Genomic DNA, 19,958 nt, shown 5'->3' with positions numbered 1-19,958 from the left:
AATTCCAATCCACTGGACGGAAAGGTGGTCAGTCTTACGTAATAAATCACAATTATTAGATGGTGAACATGTGCTTGGAGTTCTTTTAAAGGAAAAAAAAATCCTTGAAAGAAGAGAAAAAAAGAAAGAAAAAGGAAAGGTTCTTTTACAAACAAAGTCATGTGTGGTCACATAGTTGCAGACAACGTTAAAAACATGACTTGAATTCTATTAAATAACAATTATGAATTTGAAAATCAGAATCCATTGGGCTATCAATCAAATGACTTTTTTTTTTCAATATATTTTGCAAAAAATCTTATCGAAAGATGTCTCTTCTTAAGGGGATAATTTCGCGGAAGAAGAAGAAGAAGAAGAAAAAAAAAGGCCAAAAAAGCAAATCAAATTCCTCGATGTTACATTACCGTAACAGAACTAAACAAGGGAATCAAGGCAACAGTAAAAAGGAAAAGAAATTCAGTACCAAAAGCCGATATGACGTAGGTTATCAGAGTATATGGCTTTGGCCGATATGTGAGAAAAGGGCAAATAATCAGAAATCCAATTAAACATATATTTTATTGTAAGGAAGTTATATTTTTAGTGTCGAAATAAAATTTGGTGGTCAGAACACATTCAACAAAATTATCAATTATTTCCATGTATATTTTTAAAACTCATTACTGTCAACACTAAAACCTACGTACTGACAGTTATCATGGTGAATCACGACACGATAACAACATGACTATTCACTCAATGACGCATCAATACATGAGCCCAATTTTTCACAGATTAAATAATTCAGATGAAATTATGAGGCGTTGGAATAGAAAATAGTTACCTGATCAACACCATTCGATTATCTGTTAAACTCAAAATAGAACAGAACATGGCGTCCATCGACTATCTTCACTCCGCTTAAATAGTTGGTGTTGGCGTTGGACTTTTACCGAAGGCTACTCCTCCTAGACAGTTTGGCGGGTGACGATATTGTAGATGTTCGTTACTCCATGATCCTCACAATTTATGCTTCCAATCAATGCACAGCGAAAAACAAAGAAAAATAGAAGAAAAAAAAAGCACAAGAAACGCACTGAAATCCATGGTACCATCGCCTCCGCGGCTTACACACTTCCAAATAATTCCGGAAAATTAATGTAGCTAAAGTAAGACCTTAGCTGTTTCCGCTTCCATCGACTTCCATCCCTCCACTGGCGCTGTCTCCAGCTTTGTTGGTTGCACTGGCGGACGGCCTGCCGAACGGTCGGCCTGCAGCGATGGATGATCCCTTCCCCTGGCTGCCCCATCTCTCAACGAATTCCTTTTGGTCGGATACTGGTAGGTGGACACGGTCTACAAGAAGTTTCCATGGCTCTGATTTGGAGAAATAAGCCAGCTTGCCCACCGAGCGAGCCGTTCTCAGGGCTGCTAGCTGTGGTTGCCTCTCACGTCTAATGCGCAAAGGAAGATCTTCTGCAATATACATTGCAGTACCCTTGAGATGTTTGGCGTTTTGCATCACCGTTTCTCTTTCCTTGTAACGTAGGAAGCGAGCTTTGATGGGTCGCGGTCTCGTCGATGCTGGCAGGCGGTGAGCTCTTTGGTACTCGATATTGTTCACGACCTCACGATCTTGTAGCAGGGAAGAGGAAGACAGTACCTGTGGAAATCTGTGGTGCAACTGTCATTATTATTATGCAAATGAAGATGACAAGATGACACCGATCAATTGCGTCTACAGTAGCGACGAAAAATTGGAGGAATAAATGAAGTATTGGACGATCCTCATCACGAGGCCATGCTGTTCGAGTGCCATATGGAAGACCCCGGCTTCCACGATTATTTGCTGAAGCCAGGGATGGATACATCCCCAACGTAAATTACTTCTTTATGCTTTTTATTCCAAAACACACACATACACACACACATTATGCCTACACAACATCTCCAGATTGATTAAGAAAAAAAAAATAAAGGGCTGGTACAGTTTTGGTAGAGGTGAGAATTGGGCTTTTAACTTTGTGCGAGATATCAAAAAATCATTTGTAAAATAGTACAGAACGTGCCTTTCTAAGAGGAATTCAAAGTTTATTTAATGAAAATCGGTTTTGGAATGGCTGAGACATCAAAAAACAAAGTAAAACAAAGCGACAGTAATAAAAAAGTGTGTCCCACATTTTATTGGAATTACTCTGTTTTGGGTATCTCGGCCATTTCAAAACCAATTTTCATCAAATAAACGTTGAGTTCCTTTTGGAATTACATGCTTTTTCATATTTCATAAGAAGTTTCTCATAATCTCACCTCAAAATAAGTTAGAAACCCGAGGTTAGGTCTAAACCAAAACTGCACAATCCCTTTAAGTTCGTTTTATTTTCCCAGATCTTGTCGACATTTGTCAGCAAAGGATGTTGCAAAGCGATGATGCAAAATGCAAATGATTCAAATTCAAATTCATTGTGTTTGGCAGACTTAAACGTTAACCGGACTTCCGTTCATATTTTATTCAATATCCCGTCGACGAGTCTGGACTTGTCGACTACCCTATTCAACGTCAGGCAAAACGAAAAAATCTTTGATGAATACTCCCGCAGAGTTTTTGGATTTCTTTCATTATTCCTGAATTCATGTTGTGCAATAGGAATATCCTCACAGTAAACGAAAATATGATTGAAGTGCATTACGTGCAAAAGGTTTTTCATCGAGCAAAACGTGACTACCAACATTCTTATTACCAGCTTTACGACCGCTATGGCCCGATTTAAATTGTATTCCGTTCTGGAAAGATTAGGTGATAGGGTTTGATATCACGATACAGATAGTGTAATCTTTAAGACCGATCCCTCACACGGGCGGATCCAGGAATTCTGTAGAGGGGGGGGGGGGGGGCGCAACTGATATTTGTGGTGCCGCTTCATTTTTTCATTTTCATTTCTTTTGTTTTTAACGAAAAATAAATAAAAGGGGGGGGGGCGTGCGCCGATTGCGCCCCCCCCCCCCCGGATCCGCCACTGCCTCATTTGCATCCTCCGATCCATGAGATCCAAGGCGATCTCACGGACGAAATTGATCCTACGCACGAAGAGTAGATACAAACATGGGTATGCGTTGGGCCCAAAAATTGCAGCGTCAAATCTATATAACCGTGGTAATACCACGAGGCTTTAAGCTGAACGTTAAGAATACTCTTAAACTAAACGTTGATGCATTGAAACAAATAGGTGTGACCACGGTTCTGTTCATACCAAAAACAAAAGAAAGAAAACAAAGTACATGTAGTACTGTATAATGATAAAGATGCGAAAGCGAAAGCTACAATATATCTACACTACATCCACGGATTACAGAGTGGTGTTTACCAAACGGGTAAGAGTTGATAATGGATTAACTGGATCGTACGGTCAGAAGGACATTGAATGATTGTATATATAACCCGTGGTTTGTTTGTTTTTTTACCCTTTTTTTCATTTTCTGTTTTGACCGTCTTCGAAGTCAGCCATACGTGGAAAATGTCTCTTATCTGCAAAACCTGCAGCGGATTATTGCTCGAAATTTTTCACGCATTACTACAATTGCTAATGTTTTGCTATACCTGATATTTATTTCCATTATCATTATCCATTATGTTGTTTTATTTGGACATTACACTGACCGTTAAATGTGGTGGTATAGAGAAGAGTCATAACGAGTTATTTGCCCCATTATTAAACTCCGTATATTTTTGTAGGTGTCATTTGTTTGTCTCTTAATGAGCGATGCCTTTGAATTTTGAATGAATGTTTTCATCGTCATTGCGAATGAGTAGTACCCACATTTTAACATCACGTTCACTTACACTATCTATTCTTTTGTTCTTTCCTGTGATTCTAACAGTGCATGCTTCGTGGATGTACGTTTAAGGGACTGTACAGTACTGGTTAAGGTGGGGATTCATGTTTTGATCATTACTATAGGTAAGGTAATGAGAAACCTCAATATGAAATATGAAAGAGCATGTAATTTTAAGAAGGATTCAACGTTTATTTGACGAATTGGTTTTCAAATTGCTGAGATGTCCAAAAAAGGTGATAATAATAAAAGGCGACAGGCCACGCCTTTTATTAGGATCTCTTTGTTTCACCTTGTTTTTGGATATCTCGGCCATTTCCAAACGGATTTTCATCAAATAACTTTTGATACCCCTTAGAATTGCATGCTCTTTGAGTATTGTTTGACAGCTCATAGAGTGGTTTCTGAATATCTTGCAAAACGTTAAAAGCTAAATCCTCACCTCAACCAGAACTGTACACACCCTTTAAGACACAGTTTTACTCGCATGGTTGTAATTAAGGAACAACTTTTTTCCCGGTAAAACTGAATTCGTGAAGAACATTTTAAAAACTCTTCATCGATAACCAACCCACCTCCGCAAAAGATTAGGTGATTTTATTCGGAAAACAAATCGGCTTACGATGAATTGAGGCTAAGTGTTCCTCATATCGATTTCATCAAAATTTGCCTTAAGATTTTTATGAATTTAGACATCCATCTCAACCTGACTTATTTGGCATTGACGATTCCTCATGGAATCGTTGGAGGATAACGAAAAAGTTTTGGCGCAGTTCACTAAAGGAAGTCATCACCGTCTATAAGCGTCATATTCATAACTCAGAATTTGTTTCACAAAGGCAAGAAGGCAAGAACCATATCTTTGAATACGCAGTACTATTGCCTATTTAAGAATAGCAGAGACAAGTTACAGACATCATGACTCAGTCTACAGATATACCCTAATCACTCGAAATTCTTTATTGATGCGCATCAAGATGCAACTAAGAATAGGTAGGGACTCTTATTTGTTGGCTGTATATAGACAAAATGCTAAACACTTTAGCCCATATATTGTTCTCCGAAACAAGAGAAACTGCAATTAAAACAGCTGACATTTTTACGTGGTAATATAAAACTGTCCTCGGTTCATATGAAAACATTGGGAAATGCAGAAGAGACATCCCAGAAAACTGACAGACCGTAAAAACCCCATGCAAGACTCGGAAAAGCATCACCGCGCGACTTGGGGGCTTCTTTATTCCGCTCCTCTCAAGATTCACCGGTCTTGTGCTGGGCTTTATCGGTAACCTTGTTGGAGGTCGCAAATGGAGCGTTCAAAGGAGGACCTACCCAATTGAACAAGCTCGCAAAATTGTTCTTGTACCACAAAATATGGTAAACACTTTACTTTAGTCCTCTTTGGCGACAACTTAAAAAAATGAACGAGTTGGACGCAAAAATTCTATCGGTCATCAATCGATACGACTTGAACACTCACGACAAAGCTTTGCCGTATACCTATAGTATCTGCAAAAATATCTAAAAACAACAGACTCATTAACGAAACTAATCTCTCTAGAAATTGTCGACAAACCTTCTTCGGACTCTTGTCCAGATGACATTGCAAATATACCCTGTGTTTAAAGGAAGGTGACGTCAAAAAAGATGAAAGACTTATTAACAGAGAGGTTCTGCTGCATGTGCCCAGACCTTTTGTAAACAGAGCTTCGCGAAGCTTACAAAAGATGAAATACGCACAAAAAGTTACGTGGACTGACGATGGGTAAAAGCTTCCTGGTACAAACATCTGTGATTTGATGTACGATATCTTCCGAGAGCGACATGGATACACTCCCATCGGAAGCGAACAGTTCATACGCGTGAAATGAATATCCGACGAATGACGATGGTACTCCGGACAAATTCCCTATCATTCTTAAAACCCAAGGTCCCTACTAAAGTAGGAAGATGTCTAAGTCAGGTTCTCGCTTCTTGGCAATCCTTATAAACCACACATGGCAGTGTTGGGTAAAAATTTACCATTTCATATATTTGAATAGCTAAGGTTCTAATCTTTTTTTTTTCTTAATGTACGCATGACATCGTTGCGTCAAATGTGTTATAGATTATGAGATGTTTTAGATGCAACGTTTTTCGGTATGCGCATTGCGAATGAGATGCAGTAGCATTGTAACTATCGAGTTTTTCAATAGCTTATACAGCCATAAACTCGAAATTCACGATGCCCTTGTCTGAATTATTGTAGAGCAGACGTTGATTCGGGAAGATTGGTGTTTTGATTGCAAATGTTTGGTTAATTGGGGGATGTTTACTTTTAACGATGGTTGTCTTTTCCAAAACACAATATCAACAACAAAATTAATATCTATAATTGTATACGGATATATACATGTATGAAACACGTTAGAGAAAAGCAAAATTATTCACAAAATTTGTTCTGTTCAATGAAACTATAATTCCAATCATAAAATATATGTAAAAAGTGCATACATTCTCACCCCTTTATTTCTTCAATTTGTGTACTGTACGTAAGAAAAAGGATAGTCAGTGTGTGTATTTAAATGTTCGAATGTGTGTGTGTGTGTGTGCGTGTGTGTGGGAGGGAGGGTGTGCATATTACAATATGCATTTGAGTGTGTATATGGGTGCGTGTTCCTGTATTTGTATTAGTGAATAATTGCTTTGCTTTCGTTTTCACTTTGCAATATGGAAATATAACATGAGACGTCAAATTAGTCAGGAAATACGTCAAGATCAAACTGTACACGTCATTTTAGCAGTTCCACGATGCAAGTCAAAACCAGCATACTTCGTGCATTTATTTTCAGTTAAAAAGCTCTCACGCATCATAGTACTTCTAAAAATGACACAAATTTATTGTTTTTCACAATCCATATTTCATATTTATATAATTCATGTTCCCATACTCGCCTCTTTCGTTTGTTTATGAATATAAATATCTATTCTTTTGTTCTAAACAAAAGTATTTTATGACGCTAAAAGCACCCCCTAGTGTCGTGTGCTACTTATTTCGCTGAGTTTGGAAGTATGCACACATCGTGGTGCCATAGAATTGCATGCAAATATGAAAATATCGACGGGTTCAAACTGCACATTGAATAAATATTGATACATATTCTACAAACATACATAGTCCACGAGGTCCGAAAGATGGTAAGTTATGCGATTGGCACTCCTGGGACCCGAACAGACCATCGGACTAAATACACTTGCTTTTCGATGCGTGCGAGTGACTTTGTGTCTTCATTTTAAGTATAAAAGTTAACACCTGGAAACAGATAACAATCAATGAATAGACCGGGAATACATTCAGACTACTGTAACAACTCTTGATCGTACAGTGTGATATGGTATCAATGAGAGTAACATGTTGCTTTGTGGTTGCTTGTCAATAATTTTGTGGGATGAGCTGTCCTTTCCAAGGCGAGAATTTAATAAGAAGCTTCTGAAAATGACGGAGAGAGAGAGAGAGAGAGAAAGAGAGAGAGAGAGAGAGAGAGAGAGGAGGGAGGTAGAGGCGGAAGTATTGTGAAGAGGGAGGGTACAGCTCGTAGAGATAATATGTGAACACCCTATCTCTCTGGTATAGATCTGTTTAGATAGGCTACTGTGTGATCTTTGAACTTCTATTCGTCTTACCCTGTGACACTGCCGCGAACGTGTCTACGCTGTCATCATAGCATTGGAAGTACAGCATTAACATCATAGACGTTTTCTACTCAGACGCTGTGGAATCAGAAAAAGGGTATTGACTGAAGCCGAATAGGTTTTATTTCACTGACAGAGTCAAGGTTACAGAGATATGTATGCAGCATTTCATCCAGAAAGGATGCATTTCTAAAGTTATATGTTTACAAAGTTCTCTGTCACGTCACTAAGCATGCTAAGAGTAAAGGCTCGCCAAAGGTACGTCGATATTCAAGTGTGTTAAACGTACACACACACACGTTCACACACACACACACACACACACACACACGCATATAACACTGCCATTGTATATATCTATATTTACACACACACACACACACATATATATATGTATATATATATATATATATATATATATATATATATATATATATATATATATATATATATATATATATACATACATATCATATGCACCCACATACACACAAAAATGAATATCTTGATGCACAGGTCTTAATACATCATAAAAGATATTACAATGTAGGAGTTTAACCAAGTTAATATTAACAGGTTTTATGCTTATGGTCGTGACGGAATAGATCGGTACCACTGACGCATGTTACTATAATTGTTTGGGTTCAAAAGTTTGTTTACTTTTTGATCGCAATTTTCGCTGACTGAACGTCAGTTATCCAAAGGCGATCATAACGACAGTATATGCCTTCGGTAGATCATTTCAGTGCCTCTGAGGCAGAGAACATAATATTGCTCATTCCGAGGTACACAGACGACACACACAAAAACAACATTAGGTATTGGCCAACTCTACAGGTGTTTGAGTGCGGTTTCAGCACCGTGTATTGTCATGGCGGCTTGGGTAACTATTATGGAACATACGGTGAGAGTTTGTGTATTTTTCATCGTCTTAGGAAATGCAGCCGCTCAGTTAGGTGAGTAAAGATTGCTGATTTCGTACCGCGGTTCTTGGGAAATAAACATCATGCTTGTGGAAATATTAGACATGAAAGCATGGACTTCATAAATAGTCTTAAAAAGATATCATCACGGATTTTTGAAATGTTGACGTTTGTATTACAATACCCAGTCCTGGAAGATCATTTCATTACATTGTGTTTCCTTCTCAGGTGATTACAGGGATAGTATACTAGTTTTGGTTGGGATGATCCTTCAGGTTTTAATTTGTGTGTGTGTGTGTGTGATAATAAAAAAACTTCTTATGAAATATGAAAGAGCAGATAATTCTAAATGGGATTCAAAGTTTTTCTGATGGAAATTGGTTCTGAAATGGCTGAGATATATATCATAAAGAAAGGGGACTTATGAAAAGGTTTGGATATCTGAGCCATTTCACAACCGATTTTCATCAAATAAACTTTGAATTCCTCTTAGAAGTGTATGCTTTGGAGTTTTTTGATAAGGTGTTTCTCATTATCTCTCAAAAAGAAATACTTGACCTGAATATAACACCATCTTCTTTCTTGTTCTCGTGGATAAACCACCCTGATATCCTCAATTTTCATCTGTAGGGTCTTTTCATTATGTTTAACCTTCCTATCGGTATTCTTCAAGGGCTTCCTGTTAGCCAGTTTTCCATGTTAAAGAAAATATACAATTAACATGTCTACCCGAATTATTAAGCATGGTGACATAAAATGCTGATAGGACCCCGAAAGCAAATTTACAATGATAGTTCGATTCATTTTTATTTACTAAAAGTAACAAACACTCCAGTATAGCAGCTCATGGTCAAATCTTCAAAGATGAAAAATATTCGGAATGTTCGAAGTATATCATAATATGTGGTACATATAGGGAATAGTGTAAAATGCAAACTAATATTATATATATATATATATATATATATATATATATATATATATATATACGCATATGCATAACATTTAGCATGTTCATCCCTGACGACGGGGAGGCCTTCGAAAATTTGGATATTAATGAATAGCAGTTGGCATTTAATGCATTCCTCTATCGTAACATTACTATCGTGACTATTACTGCCAATACGCTGATCAAGTGAAATGTATGCATATGCATATATGATTATTATCATTAATATTATTGTCATTATTGTCTATATAATACATTTATAGATAAAGAATATCTAGAGCGTCAGATGAGCACTAAGAAAAAAAAAAAACATATGTCATGCTATCCCCGATCTTTTTTGATACACAGAACATACAGTCCGTCTGGTCGGCGGAAGCAACAGGTTCGAAGGACGCGTCGAGATCCTTCGCGACTCCCAATGGGGTACAGTTTGCGATGATTTCTGGGACTTGGAGGACGCACAGGTGGTTTGCAGACAGCTCGGCTACCGGGACGCCATCGATGCAAAGAAATATGCCTATTTCGGCCGTGGGAGTGACAGCAAACCCATTCTCATGGACAACGTAGACTGCAGTGGGTCTGAGAGAATGTTGGCAGACTGTTCCTTCAGCGGATGGGGAAACCACAATTGCGCTCACAGAGAGGACGCAGGAGTGGTGTGTTCGGCTCCTGGTAAGCTGCTAGGAACAATCTTAAAATAGGGAGAAATATATAGTCAAACGGGGACAATAAAACAATGGGGTAATGTTTTCATAATATCATGATATGGATATATAAATATGAAACACACACACACACACACACACACACACACACACACACACACACACATATATATATATATATATATATATATATATATATATATATATATATATATATATATATAGGCCCTACACATAAATAGGCCTATATATGAAGGCTCGAAACAAAGTTTCTTTTCGGGTGACCATTCAAAATTTTAATTTTTGCTGTCGCGACAGATTACTCGTGAGGTCTGAAATATATAAATCAAAAGCAAAGCAAAACAAACCATTTTATAAACTTCAAATTAATGGAATAAGTTATAAATCGTGTGAAATTTGACTGATAAGAAAATGTGCTTCAGAATCATGTATTGTGACCAAGAAATATGAGAGAAATGCATCTGAAAATGAAATGATTTAATAAAGCAATAAGACACTTACAGCTGTAAACCCTCAAAACTATGTGAAAATTAGCAGGTAGGCCCTATGATTGACTGCGCCAAATACCACATGCTGTAACTGACTTCACATGACCGAGTGTAATACAAATTGTATATTCAAAGTGGAATTGAGGCATAGACCTGATTTACCATGGCATCACATAGTCATGAATTGATTATTTTTTTTTTAACATGGTGTGCACCTCTTTCTCTCATTGTACTGATAAAATCTGACCATGAATTCTGGCCTTGAGAATAAACCTTTGGCCTATTTTGGCAGTAAAATAGACTGAGTGAATTTCGCCTTAATCATTAGCGGCGATCTGGCAACCCTGGTATAGCGGCAGCTTACTGAAATGTGTGGAATTTTCCAGCCGCTAGTTATTCTCCCTCATTGCGGATGACAAAAAGACTTAAGAACAATACCTCTTTCAGAGCGAATGGCTCACTCTGACCTTGAAATATAAATGATATGTTTTGTCACAAAAATTGCTGCATTACATAACTTTTTTGATGTCCTTTCCACACACATATAATTTTGCATAGGAAGAGGTGTCCCGTTTGCCTTTTTTTTCTTTAGAAAGCAGTAACAAAGTAAGAGGTTGTAACACTTCTATCTGAAAATCAAAGGTGTTTTACGATATCTTTATAAAAGCTCGTTAATTGCGTTTAAAGGAATTCATATAGATACCAATTCCTTTAAGTTGAATTCATGTGTTTATAATAATGTAATGATTTTCAAAGTGTATAATACACGCTCATATGGCCACTTTTATATTTCTTCACTAAACCATATCACTCCCCTGTCAACGCCTCTTGTACTTTGATACATACTGGCTGTCGTCCATGCAGGATGGTTTTAACTACATGATTTTCCGTCAACACTGATAAGCATTCAATCTAAGGCCATAAATCAAAGGAGAAATATAAATCAAAACTTTGCTGTAAATTTAGATTATGTTTGGTTGCTTCTCGAACAGCCGATCTGCTTGGTCGCTTCGCTCTCTGACAAAACATTTTTGACAAAATCAACCTCCTCCTTACGAAAACAAACAACAGCCATAAGCACCTCACCCTCCCTCTCACCCCCCCCCCCCCGCCCTTATCATTATGGACCCCGAGATATGGATATGCTGTGACCTCAACGCATCCAGCTATGTCTGTACCAAAACAGTAAAAATTCATGACTTGTGACATTGCCTGATTTTCCTAAAACTTCATTGAGGTACTCTGTATTTCTTCAACTAATATTGCTACATTCACTGCATTGACATTTTTGTATCATTTCTCTTTAATAATGATGTACACAACACTATTTGAGTATAATTTCTCCTGAATACTGATATCTACAAACCATATGGGTATCATTTCTCTTTAGTAATAATGCCAACATATATATTTTGGCATCTTTCTATATATCTGATAATGATACAACATGATATGCTACCATACTAGTGTTTGTTTGGATATCACTTCACTGTGATAATGATATCCATATATTATTTATTGGATATTATTTCTATAGATTTCTCGTGATGATGATTTCCATTTATATCATAATATACAATATTATGTACCTTACCGTATCTCTTTAATAATGGTATCCACATATATATTTCATTATAATTTATCTATAATAATGATATCAACATACATATCATCATACAAAGGGCGATGAGTTGGCTCAGTCGGTAGCGCGTCTGCCTCACGATCCTGAGGACCTAGGTTCGAACCCGAGTCTGGACTGAGCAATGTTGTGTGTAATCATACCGTCCCCTCTAGCAAGAGGCAAAAACACATAAAATGGAGGTCCCGTGCATGAGAGAGTCACAACTCATGCACGTAAAAGATCCCGCTTCATTCATTCATCGCAAAGAGGAGGGTATTTAACCCGGTGAAGTGATCCAGCCTCACATCCAACTGGACCCCATGAAAGACCAGCTTATAGCGTAGCTGAATATGGGATAATGGGATATCCAGCCATCATCTCAGATGGAAATGAACAAACATTGGGATATCACTTGCCTTTGAAAGTTGTATCCGCATATAGATTTGGGTATCGTTTCTCATTATTAAAGATATCCACGTATAGCTAAGAGTCTTAGGTAATAAGTCTCAAAGGTGCTTGCACACCTACTTTATTTCCTTAACTTAGCGTGAATCCGAACCACAATCGAGGGTTCCTTTTGTGAGGTATGCTAATGGGATTTACCCTCTATGGTGAAAATTAGCATAATGATGTTGGACACTCAAAATTTTCTTTTCCTATGACATATACCAGCATCGTTTTTCATGCTATTTATGCTTCCAGGTTGTCTGCCACAACCTGTGTCACGTTTATCTCGTTTGTACTTTGTCTCTTCCTTACCTTGTGACTATAGACTGCATTTTGTAATTGCTCATAATAAATATCTAATGTAACTATTGGCAAGGTATATTTCTGAAATGAACCTGAACTGATGTCAGTTGATATTGTATAAACCTTCAGTTGTCGCTTTTGTTTTGTTTTGTTTTTGTTTTGTTATGTTTTTTTCTTTAGGGTGCTTTTGTGTTTGGTTGTTTCTGATATTGTTGTTGTTGCTACTATTCAGAGGATGGAGCAGTCCGCCTTGTTGATGGATCCGGCAGTCACGAAGGGCGCGTGGAAATCTTCCACAACTCCGAGTGGGGTACCGTTTGCGACGACTACTGGGGGTTCAATGACGCAAATGTCGTGTGCAAACAGCTCGGCTTCCAGAGCGCCCTCTACGCAAAGAGTTCGGCATACTTCGGCAGAGGTCAAGACAACCAGGCGATCTTTCTCGATGATGTGAGCTGCAATGGGAATGAAGCGGAGCTAAGTGAGTGCCGCAGTAGTGGCTGGGGAAATCACAACTGTGGCCATAGCGAAGATGCAGGGGTGATATGCACACATGAAGGTAAGCCTGATGAATGATTGTTTCTATTTTCCTTTTTTTTTCAGCCGTCTACATTACAGAAAATTACATCCTATGGCCGCTGTTTAGAAGTGGTGAATTAACTTGTTCTGTAAACAATATAATTGACGCACTAGCGTTTCAACAAACTTGTCCACTTGTCCGTTATTTTCGAAACCCCTGTTTGTTGTATGTGTCGAACGGTTCTTAAGACTTGCAGTTCTGATTGCACTCTAAATAACGCGTTATTTCGTGTCGCGATCAGAAATGCCGAAATTGATTACAGTGAGAACAGAAATAGCGCGTTTTTTTTTTGTTTTTTTTTTTCAATAGACGCGAAAAACTGAAATCATATATCGCACAATATACTGCGCGTGTCGGTTCTTGCTATCTTTACCAGCTGTGGCGTGCCACGGTATAATCCACTGGCATCGTAACGTATCAAGCATTCCATTCATGTACATGCATAGACCAGGGCCCTGTTTTATGAAGAGTTAAAATTGATTATATAGTTGATTTCAACTGTAAGTCTATGACAGGCTGTGTGGTAAGGAAATTTATAATCGATTATATCTTTTGATAAAACGGGGCCCAGCTCTGCAAATAATCGGCTGTGATCGCAAACGAAAGTTTGAAATGTGTTCACTGAAAACTACCTTTTCGACCCCTCTATCTTTTTGTTTTGTCTCCATCAAGGAGCATAACAAATTTGAATTATGACTCGACAGTAGTTGCCAAGATTTCAGCATGGAGTTACATATTCTCAATTGTTATTCATATGGGATGTTAGCAAACATTTTTGTTGATGTTTCTACACATATGCCGTAATCCAGCTGAAGAAGGGGAGGTCCGACTTGTTCAAGGAACGAAGTCGTCCAGAGGAATACTGCAAATCTACCACGGGAACTCCTGGGGTAGTATCTGTAACAATGATTGGACCTTCAACAATTCCAAGGTCGCATGCCGCCAACTTAGGTATCAGGAGGTGGACCTATCGTCCTACGGCTATGGATCGGCGCCATTTTACTTAACAAATATAAGCTGCTCTGGTAGCGAAGATGAGCTTTCGGACTGCGGCAACGTCGTGTTGGTTGATTCCAACTACTGCCCCGGGTATTATGAAGTGGATATAGCATGCTCCTATTCTGAAGTCGAGCCTACGACGATTCCACCGTCTACGACATTTCCCTCCACCACCACCACCTCTAACGGTAAGCTGGCATGCAATGCAATTTGCTCTTTATGCGTAAATTGAGGTTGAATCGATAGATGCTAGATTTACTCCGGCTTACTTTGACAAGTTGAAAAGCAATCGACCACATTAAATGAAATGTGTATTAAAAAAAAAAAAGATAGAGAGTTCTTATCTAAGTCCCAACTTACCCCAGAAAGGGATGTCGTAATCAATTCATATTCTACTCCAACATTATACAGCGGAAGAAGGCGATCTTCGTCTTGCTGGCAGCAGTTGGTCGGGCCGCGGACGAGTTGAGATCTACCACAACAACGAATGGGGTACTGTGTGCGACGACGGATGGGGCCAGGATGAGGCAGAAGTAGTTTGTAGACAACTCGGATTTGGAGGTGTTATCTACTTAAGCGAGTCTTTCGGGCCCGGAACAGGCCCAATCCATTTAGATGACGTCAGATGTGTGGGCACTGAATCTCGTCTGTCGTATTGTTCCCACGAGCCCTGGGGCTCGAACAACTGTGGGCACAGCGAGGATGTCGGTGTGCGGTGCAGCACGTACAGCTATGGTGAGTATGGAAGCGTGAGGGTCACTTGTTGAAACATGTCTCGTTTTGTGAAGACAACGCGAGAAGGTGACTATTCATTAATCACTTATACGGCTCTTGTTTTGAGATGAATTTTTACCCCTGAAATTGACATACGTCATGTACTGATATCTTTACCCATTCAGAATGATTCAATGAATACAAAAATAAGGATATCCCTTGGAATTGACTCTGCCTCACACACTTCATGTTTATAAGTAATACTTGCTGTACCTATATCTTGACCCTGTCGTAGTATCAGAAATCCCTTTGATTTCATACAATAACAAAGAAATGGCGCGGCAGGCAGAAATATCAGAGGTATCTAGCCTATATTCTTAGAGAATAAGTGAGGACTGATCGCCGACTTCCAACAACTAAAGTATTAAAAAAAAACAATCAAAATATCGGCATGCAATCCGCGACCGGGCCCCAAGATTTTTAATTAGTGACCGGATGTTGACCGATTACCGACCGGTTGCCGACCTGTTGCAGACCATAATATTTGCAAACCATTGACGACAGGTTGGATAGCGCTTTTCGGTCGTTTTGGACTCATACAACCTCAAAAAGGTTTTTCAGTAGCATAAATATTACACTTTTAGTCTGGTCGGCAACCATTTGGCGACCATTTGATCAGATTTTTTTCTTTAATATGCAATTGGTTTGCAACTGGTTGCCGACCGAGCAAGCAGGATGGTGACAATTTCATGGTCCATTGCAAGCTCCAAAAATATGTTGGTGAACAGAAGTTTTCGATGTAGCATTGTAAACATCAGCCTGACAACATCTGGTTGCCGACCACCGACAACCATTTGCCGACTTCCAAAATGCTATAGTTTAAGGATCTGTGGCTTCCAAGTGAATTGAGATTCAGAAGTCGTAGAATGGTCGGCGACCGGTCTTCGCTTTTGTGTCACCGGGGCCTTAGAGAATTTTGCTTCTGACATCTTTACCCATGGCATTTCGCACTTTTGTAGTGTAGGTTTCTTCATTCTAATCGTTTAAAAGATCATCAAATCAAAATCTTACAATTTCTATGCATTTTCAAGTTATCGGTAACATTTTGTTACTGTACCTTTGAAAGATTTTCATATTTCGACGTGCGCATGGCAGATTGTCGTTAACGCGCTTCCCCGCACATGACAGATTGTTGCTAGGCTGTGGGAGTGCGCTCATAGGGTTAACAACATTCTGCCATGCGCAGGGAAGCGCGTTAACAACATTCTGCTATGCGCACGACGATTTATATTATGGAATGATGCTTTTCCTCGTCATATCCTTCTTTGATGTCAGAGTAAGTTTATCCATCAAGCAGCTGCAAACTTTGACTCATGTTTGATATTTCACATCTTGTCACAACTTGAATTTTCCCCACGAACAATGTCATCGCCGTAGTCAACGAGGGCGACGTCCGTCTCGTTGACGGAAGTTCCTCAGACCGTGGTCGAGTGGAGATCTATCATAACAGTGAGTGGGGCACTGTGTGCGATGACGGCTGGGGTGAAGACGAGGCAGAGGTCGTTTGTCGCCAGCTTGGTTACACCAGCGTCGCCTTTGCTGAAATGCACTACGGTGAAGGGAGCGGGCCTATCCACCTCGACGATGTATCTTGCGTCGGATACGAGTGGTCACTGTCGTCGTGTTACCACAGGCCTTGGGGAGAAAACAATTGCTTCCACAGTGAGGATGTCGGAGTCCATTGCTCGTACTCTGTTGGTAAGAATCCCTTTGCTTTGCGGATAGGCATTTATTCAAAGGGTTATATCACCATACTGGTGGTAGCCTTCGAATATGTGTCTGCTTTCTCTCCCAAATAATAATAGTAGGCCTACATGTATAACATGTAGGGTAGGACCTACTACTCATCGACCGCCTGATTTTTATTTGCTTGATAAGAATATTCAACACTGAAATTCACGTAAAAACTTGACCTACGTGATTGAGAAAATCCAGCACTATCAAATGCTGTTGTTCCCTTTTCAGTTCGAAGTTTCAGTGCAAAAATATCGCCGTCGAACTTGCGTGGCCTCTTTTTAGCTCCCCGCGGTGCCGCTCCTCATTGAGATCGACCGCTGTTTTTGCATTGACAATGCACACAAACCGACTTGCATTGAACACCGTGTTGTACGAAGCTTTTTAGAAACTTCCATAGACATTACATTACGATTCGGTTAAAATATTCATTCGAAATTTTGTCCTTGATTCAAACCATTAATGAATTTTCGCGTTTTCCCACACATCCTCACCAACAGTCAAAGCCAATCCATTTTTATGTGCTCTGCGCGCAGTGAAGTGCGTACTAAGCGTTCTGTGCGCCAATACTACGCGGTCGGTTTCATTAAGGGCGGTCGATATGTAGTAGGGTTACCATATAACATCTAAGCGTATTTACGTAGGGCCCGTTCGAAGGCTTAAAAGGGAACACTGCGAAAACTAGCCTGACCAGACCGCTGTGCAAAAAGCAGTCTGACATGTACTAGTGTTTAAACGTTGTAAACGACCGTCGCTTTTGACGGCAAGACCACAAAAATGTCTTTTATTTTGTTTGATTTTAACAGTAATACCACCCACTTATATCGTATTTTGCTGATGGTTGAGTTGAATTTGGTGTTTTGTTGGTATCCAAACCTCATTGTTGAATTTTTTCGGAGTAGATTGTGCGATGATTCACAAAATCAACGAACTACCACGAACGCTCAACCCGAGGTACCGTGGTAGCATTTTACGTACGCCCGTGCGTTTCTTGTGTTACGTAAAGCTTGTCGTCTTCTACGTACATGTATTTCCGCGCGTGCTGCTCTCATGATTTGACGTCACTTTCGCTCCGACTAGCTACGTTGTAGTATAGGAGAGTGATTGCTATTCAATAACACGCAGAAGATGAGGAGTGAAGCAATACGGACGCTTACAGACCTGATTTTAAGGACGGATTTCGGTGGGTTTTTGACGTAATTAAAAAGAATACGCATACCGATTATTGAATGATTATCATAGATTACGGGGATTCCTTATATTTTAGTTTTCCACGATTAATAAAGATATTCATGAAGGAAACGTACACCCACCGCTGAAAATAACAACGTCTGCGAAGGAGTAGACGTGCAACCGCTGTCGCTTCGCGACAGCGGCTGCTTGTAGTTATGCGAAAACATACCATGCCATGTATGATGGTCACCATTATGAGTAGCGATCTATTCATGTAATGTTAGCTTTCTTCTGTTTTATCGCTGCCATGTGCAGATCCACCTTACGAAGAAGAAGGCATGGCTGGATGGCTGATTGGGGTTATTGTCGTGTGTTCAGCATTTGGCTTCACGATCATCCTCACCATCATCGGAACGGTGTGCTCGGCATCCAGCCAGACGAGACGACGTCAGTCACCAACCGTGTTTTCCGTCAGCGGGAATCCCACCGCCACCACCGACACGGCAGCTGCCCGCGGTGGCGTTGGAAACTACCCAAGGCAAGGCGCACCTCCCTACTCGGCACCACCACCCAGTTATGCCGCAATCATGTCCGCGCCGAGCAGCAACGGTGTGGAGGTTCCTCAGAGGCTCTTCTACGTGCCGTATCCAAACGGTCAACCGGCGTCGCCAGCAGTGACGGGACCTCCCATTGACACTGCAGCCACCGTCCCACCCAGTGTTACGGTCCGTTTACTCAGCAGTCCTACAGGAGATACTCCAGGGGATGCCGGAGACGAAACTGCCACTGATGACGCACCCGAAAAGACACCTGGGTACCCTGCGACCTTCTGTTAAAGCACCTGAATGGTATGATTTTCAAGCTCACGGTCAGACACACTATGGCATTGAGCATAAGTATACGTATTATTCACGACGCGATGATTTTATAACGAAACGGGATATTCTTCTAATCGTTTCCCCTCCTGGAAACGCGATATCTTATCTTTTCCTGCGACTGTAGCTCTTGAAAAAAAAAAAAAAAAACAACTAAAGAAATCCACCTACAAGATATTATACATTCCACAAATTTTTGCAAAGTATATACGTTGCCTGCGTTTTGTATATACAATTTACATGATATTAACGAGTAAGCAAATTAAGCAAATGATGATATTAAGCTTACTTGTGTAGTTATCCAAACCAAAGTTGATATCATTATAATATTGCATTCATGTTTTGTTGAATCTTACGTGATTCAAAGTTCCTTTAAATATTATATACTCATGTAAGCGTTATGTTTATTAGTTTGTATTACTCTATATGGAAATAAAGTCATTTTGAATTGAGTCGAATTGAATTGAATCATTGAATAGAAAGGTTGATGAAACACACGCAGACCTTGAATACAGTGGGCAAGAGCAAGTAGTCTTAATCAAGCGAGCAAATACCTTAAAGATATACTTCCCTTTAAGGTATAGTACATGATTTTACGACCCCGATAGAAAATCTGGATGAAATTTGAGAGTATTTCATTTGGGAGGATTTTTTCTTTAGTTAAATTGAAGTTTGAACCTTTGACGCAGCACTAGTTTAGTATTCCTTTTAAAGACATTTCCTATAATCCTTAACTTTGTGTATACTGTGTTTACCCAGGAGCTCAAGAGTTTTCTTAACACTGATGACAACAATTACTAACCCTATTCAGCACCGATTGCTGGTTGCTGAATTAATGTCTGTATAAATGCCTCATATCACATACGTGTATATAGTTATTCTTTGTCAAAGTTACCCATCATGGCTACAGCTGTAGTAATTCCA

General features: G+C 39.5%; 1 protein-coding gene across 1 annotated transcript; it reads left to right on the top strand.

Annotated features, from left to right (window-relative positions):
- Window positions 1-8,353: 8,353 nt before the first annotated feature.
- On the top strand, window positions 8,354-19,808 carry LOC140231033 (scavenger receptor cysteine-rich domain-containing group B protein-like). The gene is made up of 7 exons (XM_072311186.1): window positions 8,354-8,438; window positions 9,703-10,026; window positions 13,132-13,458; window positions 14,289-14,666; window positions 14,890-15,213; window positions 16,630-16,950; window positions 18,475-19,808. Exons 1-7 carry the CDS (start codon window positions 8,354-8,356, stop codon window positions 18,993-18,995), a joined length of 2,280 nt encoding a protein of 759 aa, XP_072167287.1. The 3' UTR covers window positions 18,996-19,808.
- Window positions 19,809-19,958: the final 150 nt, after the last annotated feature.

The sequence above is a fragment of the Diadema setosum genome, chromosome 7 (assembly GCF_964275005.1).
Source record: "Diadema setosum chromosome 7, eeDiaSeto1, whole genome shotgun sequence".
NCBI classification, from domain to species: Eukaryota; Metazoa; Echinodermata; class Echinoidea; order Diadematoida; family Diadematidae; genus Diadema; species Diadema setosum.
This window is presented reverse-complemented; position numbering and strand designations above follow the sequence as displayed.

Bases quoted from the DNA above. Each gene is read 5' to 3' on its own strand.
- LOC140231033 (XM_072311186.1), top strand. From the start codon at position 8,354: ATGGCGGCTTGGGTAACTATTATGGAACATACGGTGAGAGTTTGTGTA. The intron at 13,459-14,288 runs GTAAGCCTGATG...GCCGTAATCCAG, and splicing joins GGTGATATGCACACATGAAG to CTGAAGAAGGGGAGGTCCGA. The intron at 15,214-16,629 runs GTGAGTATGGAA...TCATCGCCGTAG, and splicing joins GTGCAGCACGTACAGCTATG to TCAACGAGGGCGACGTCCGT.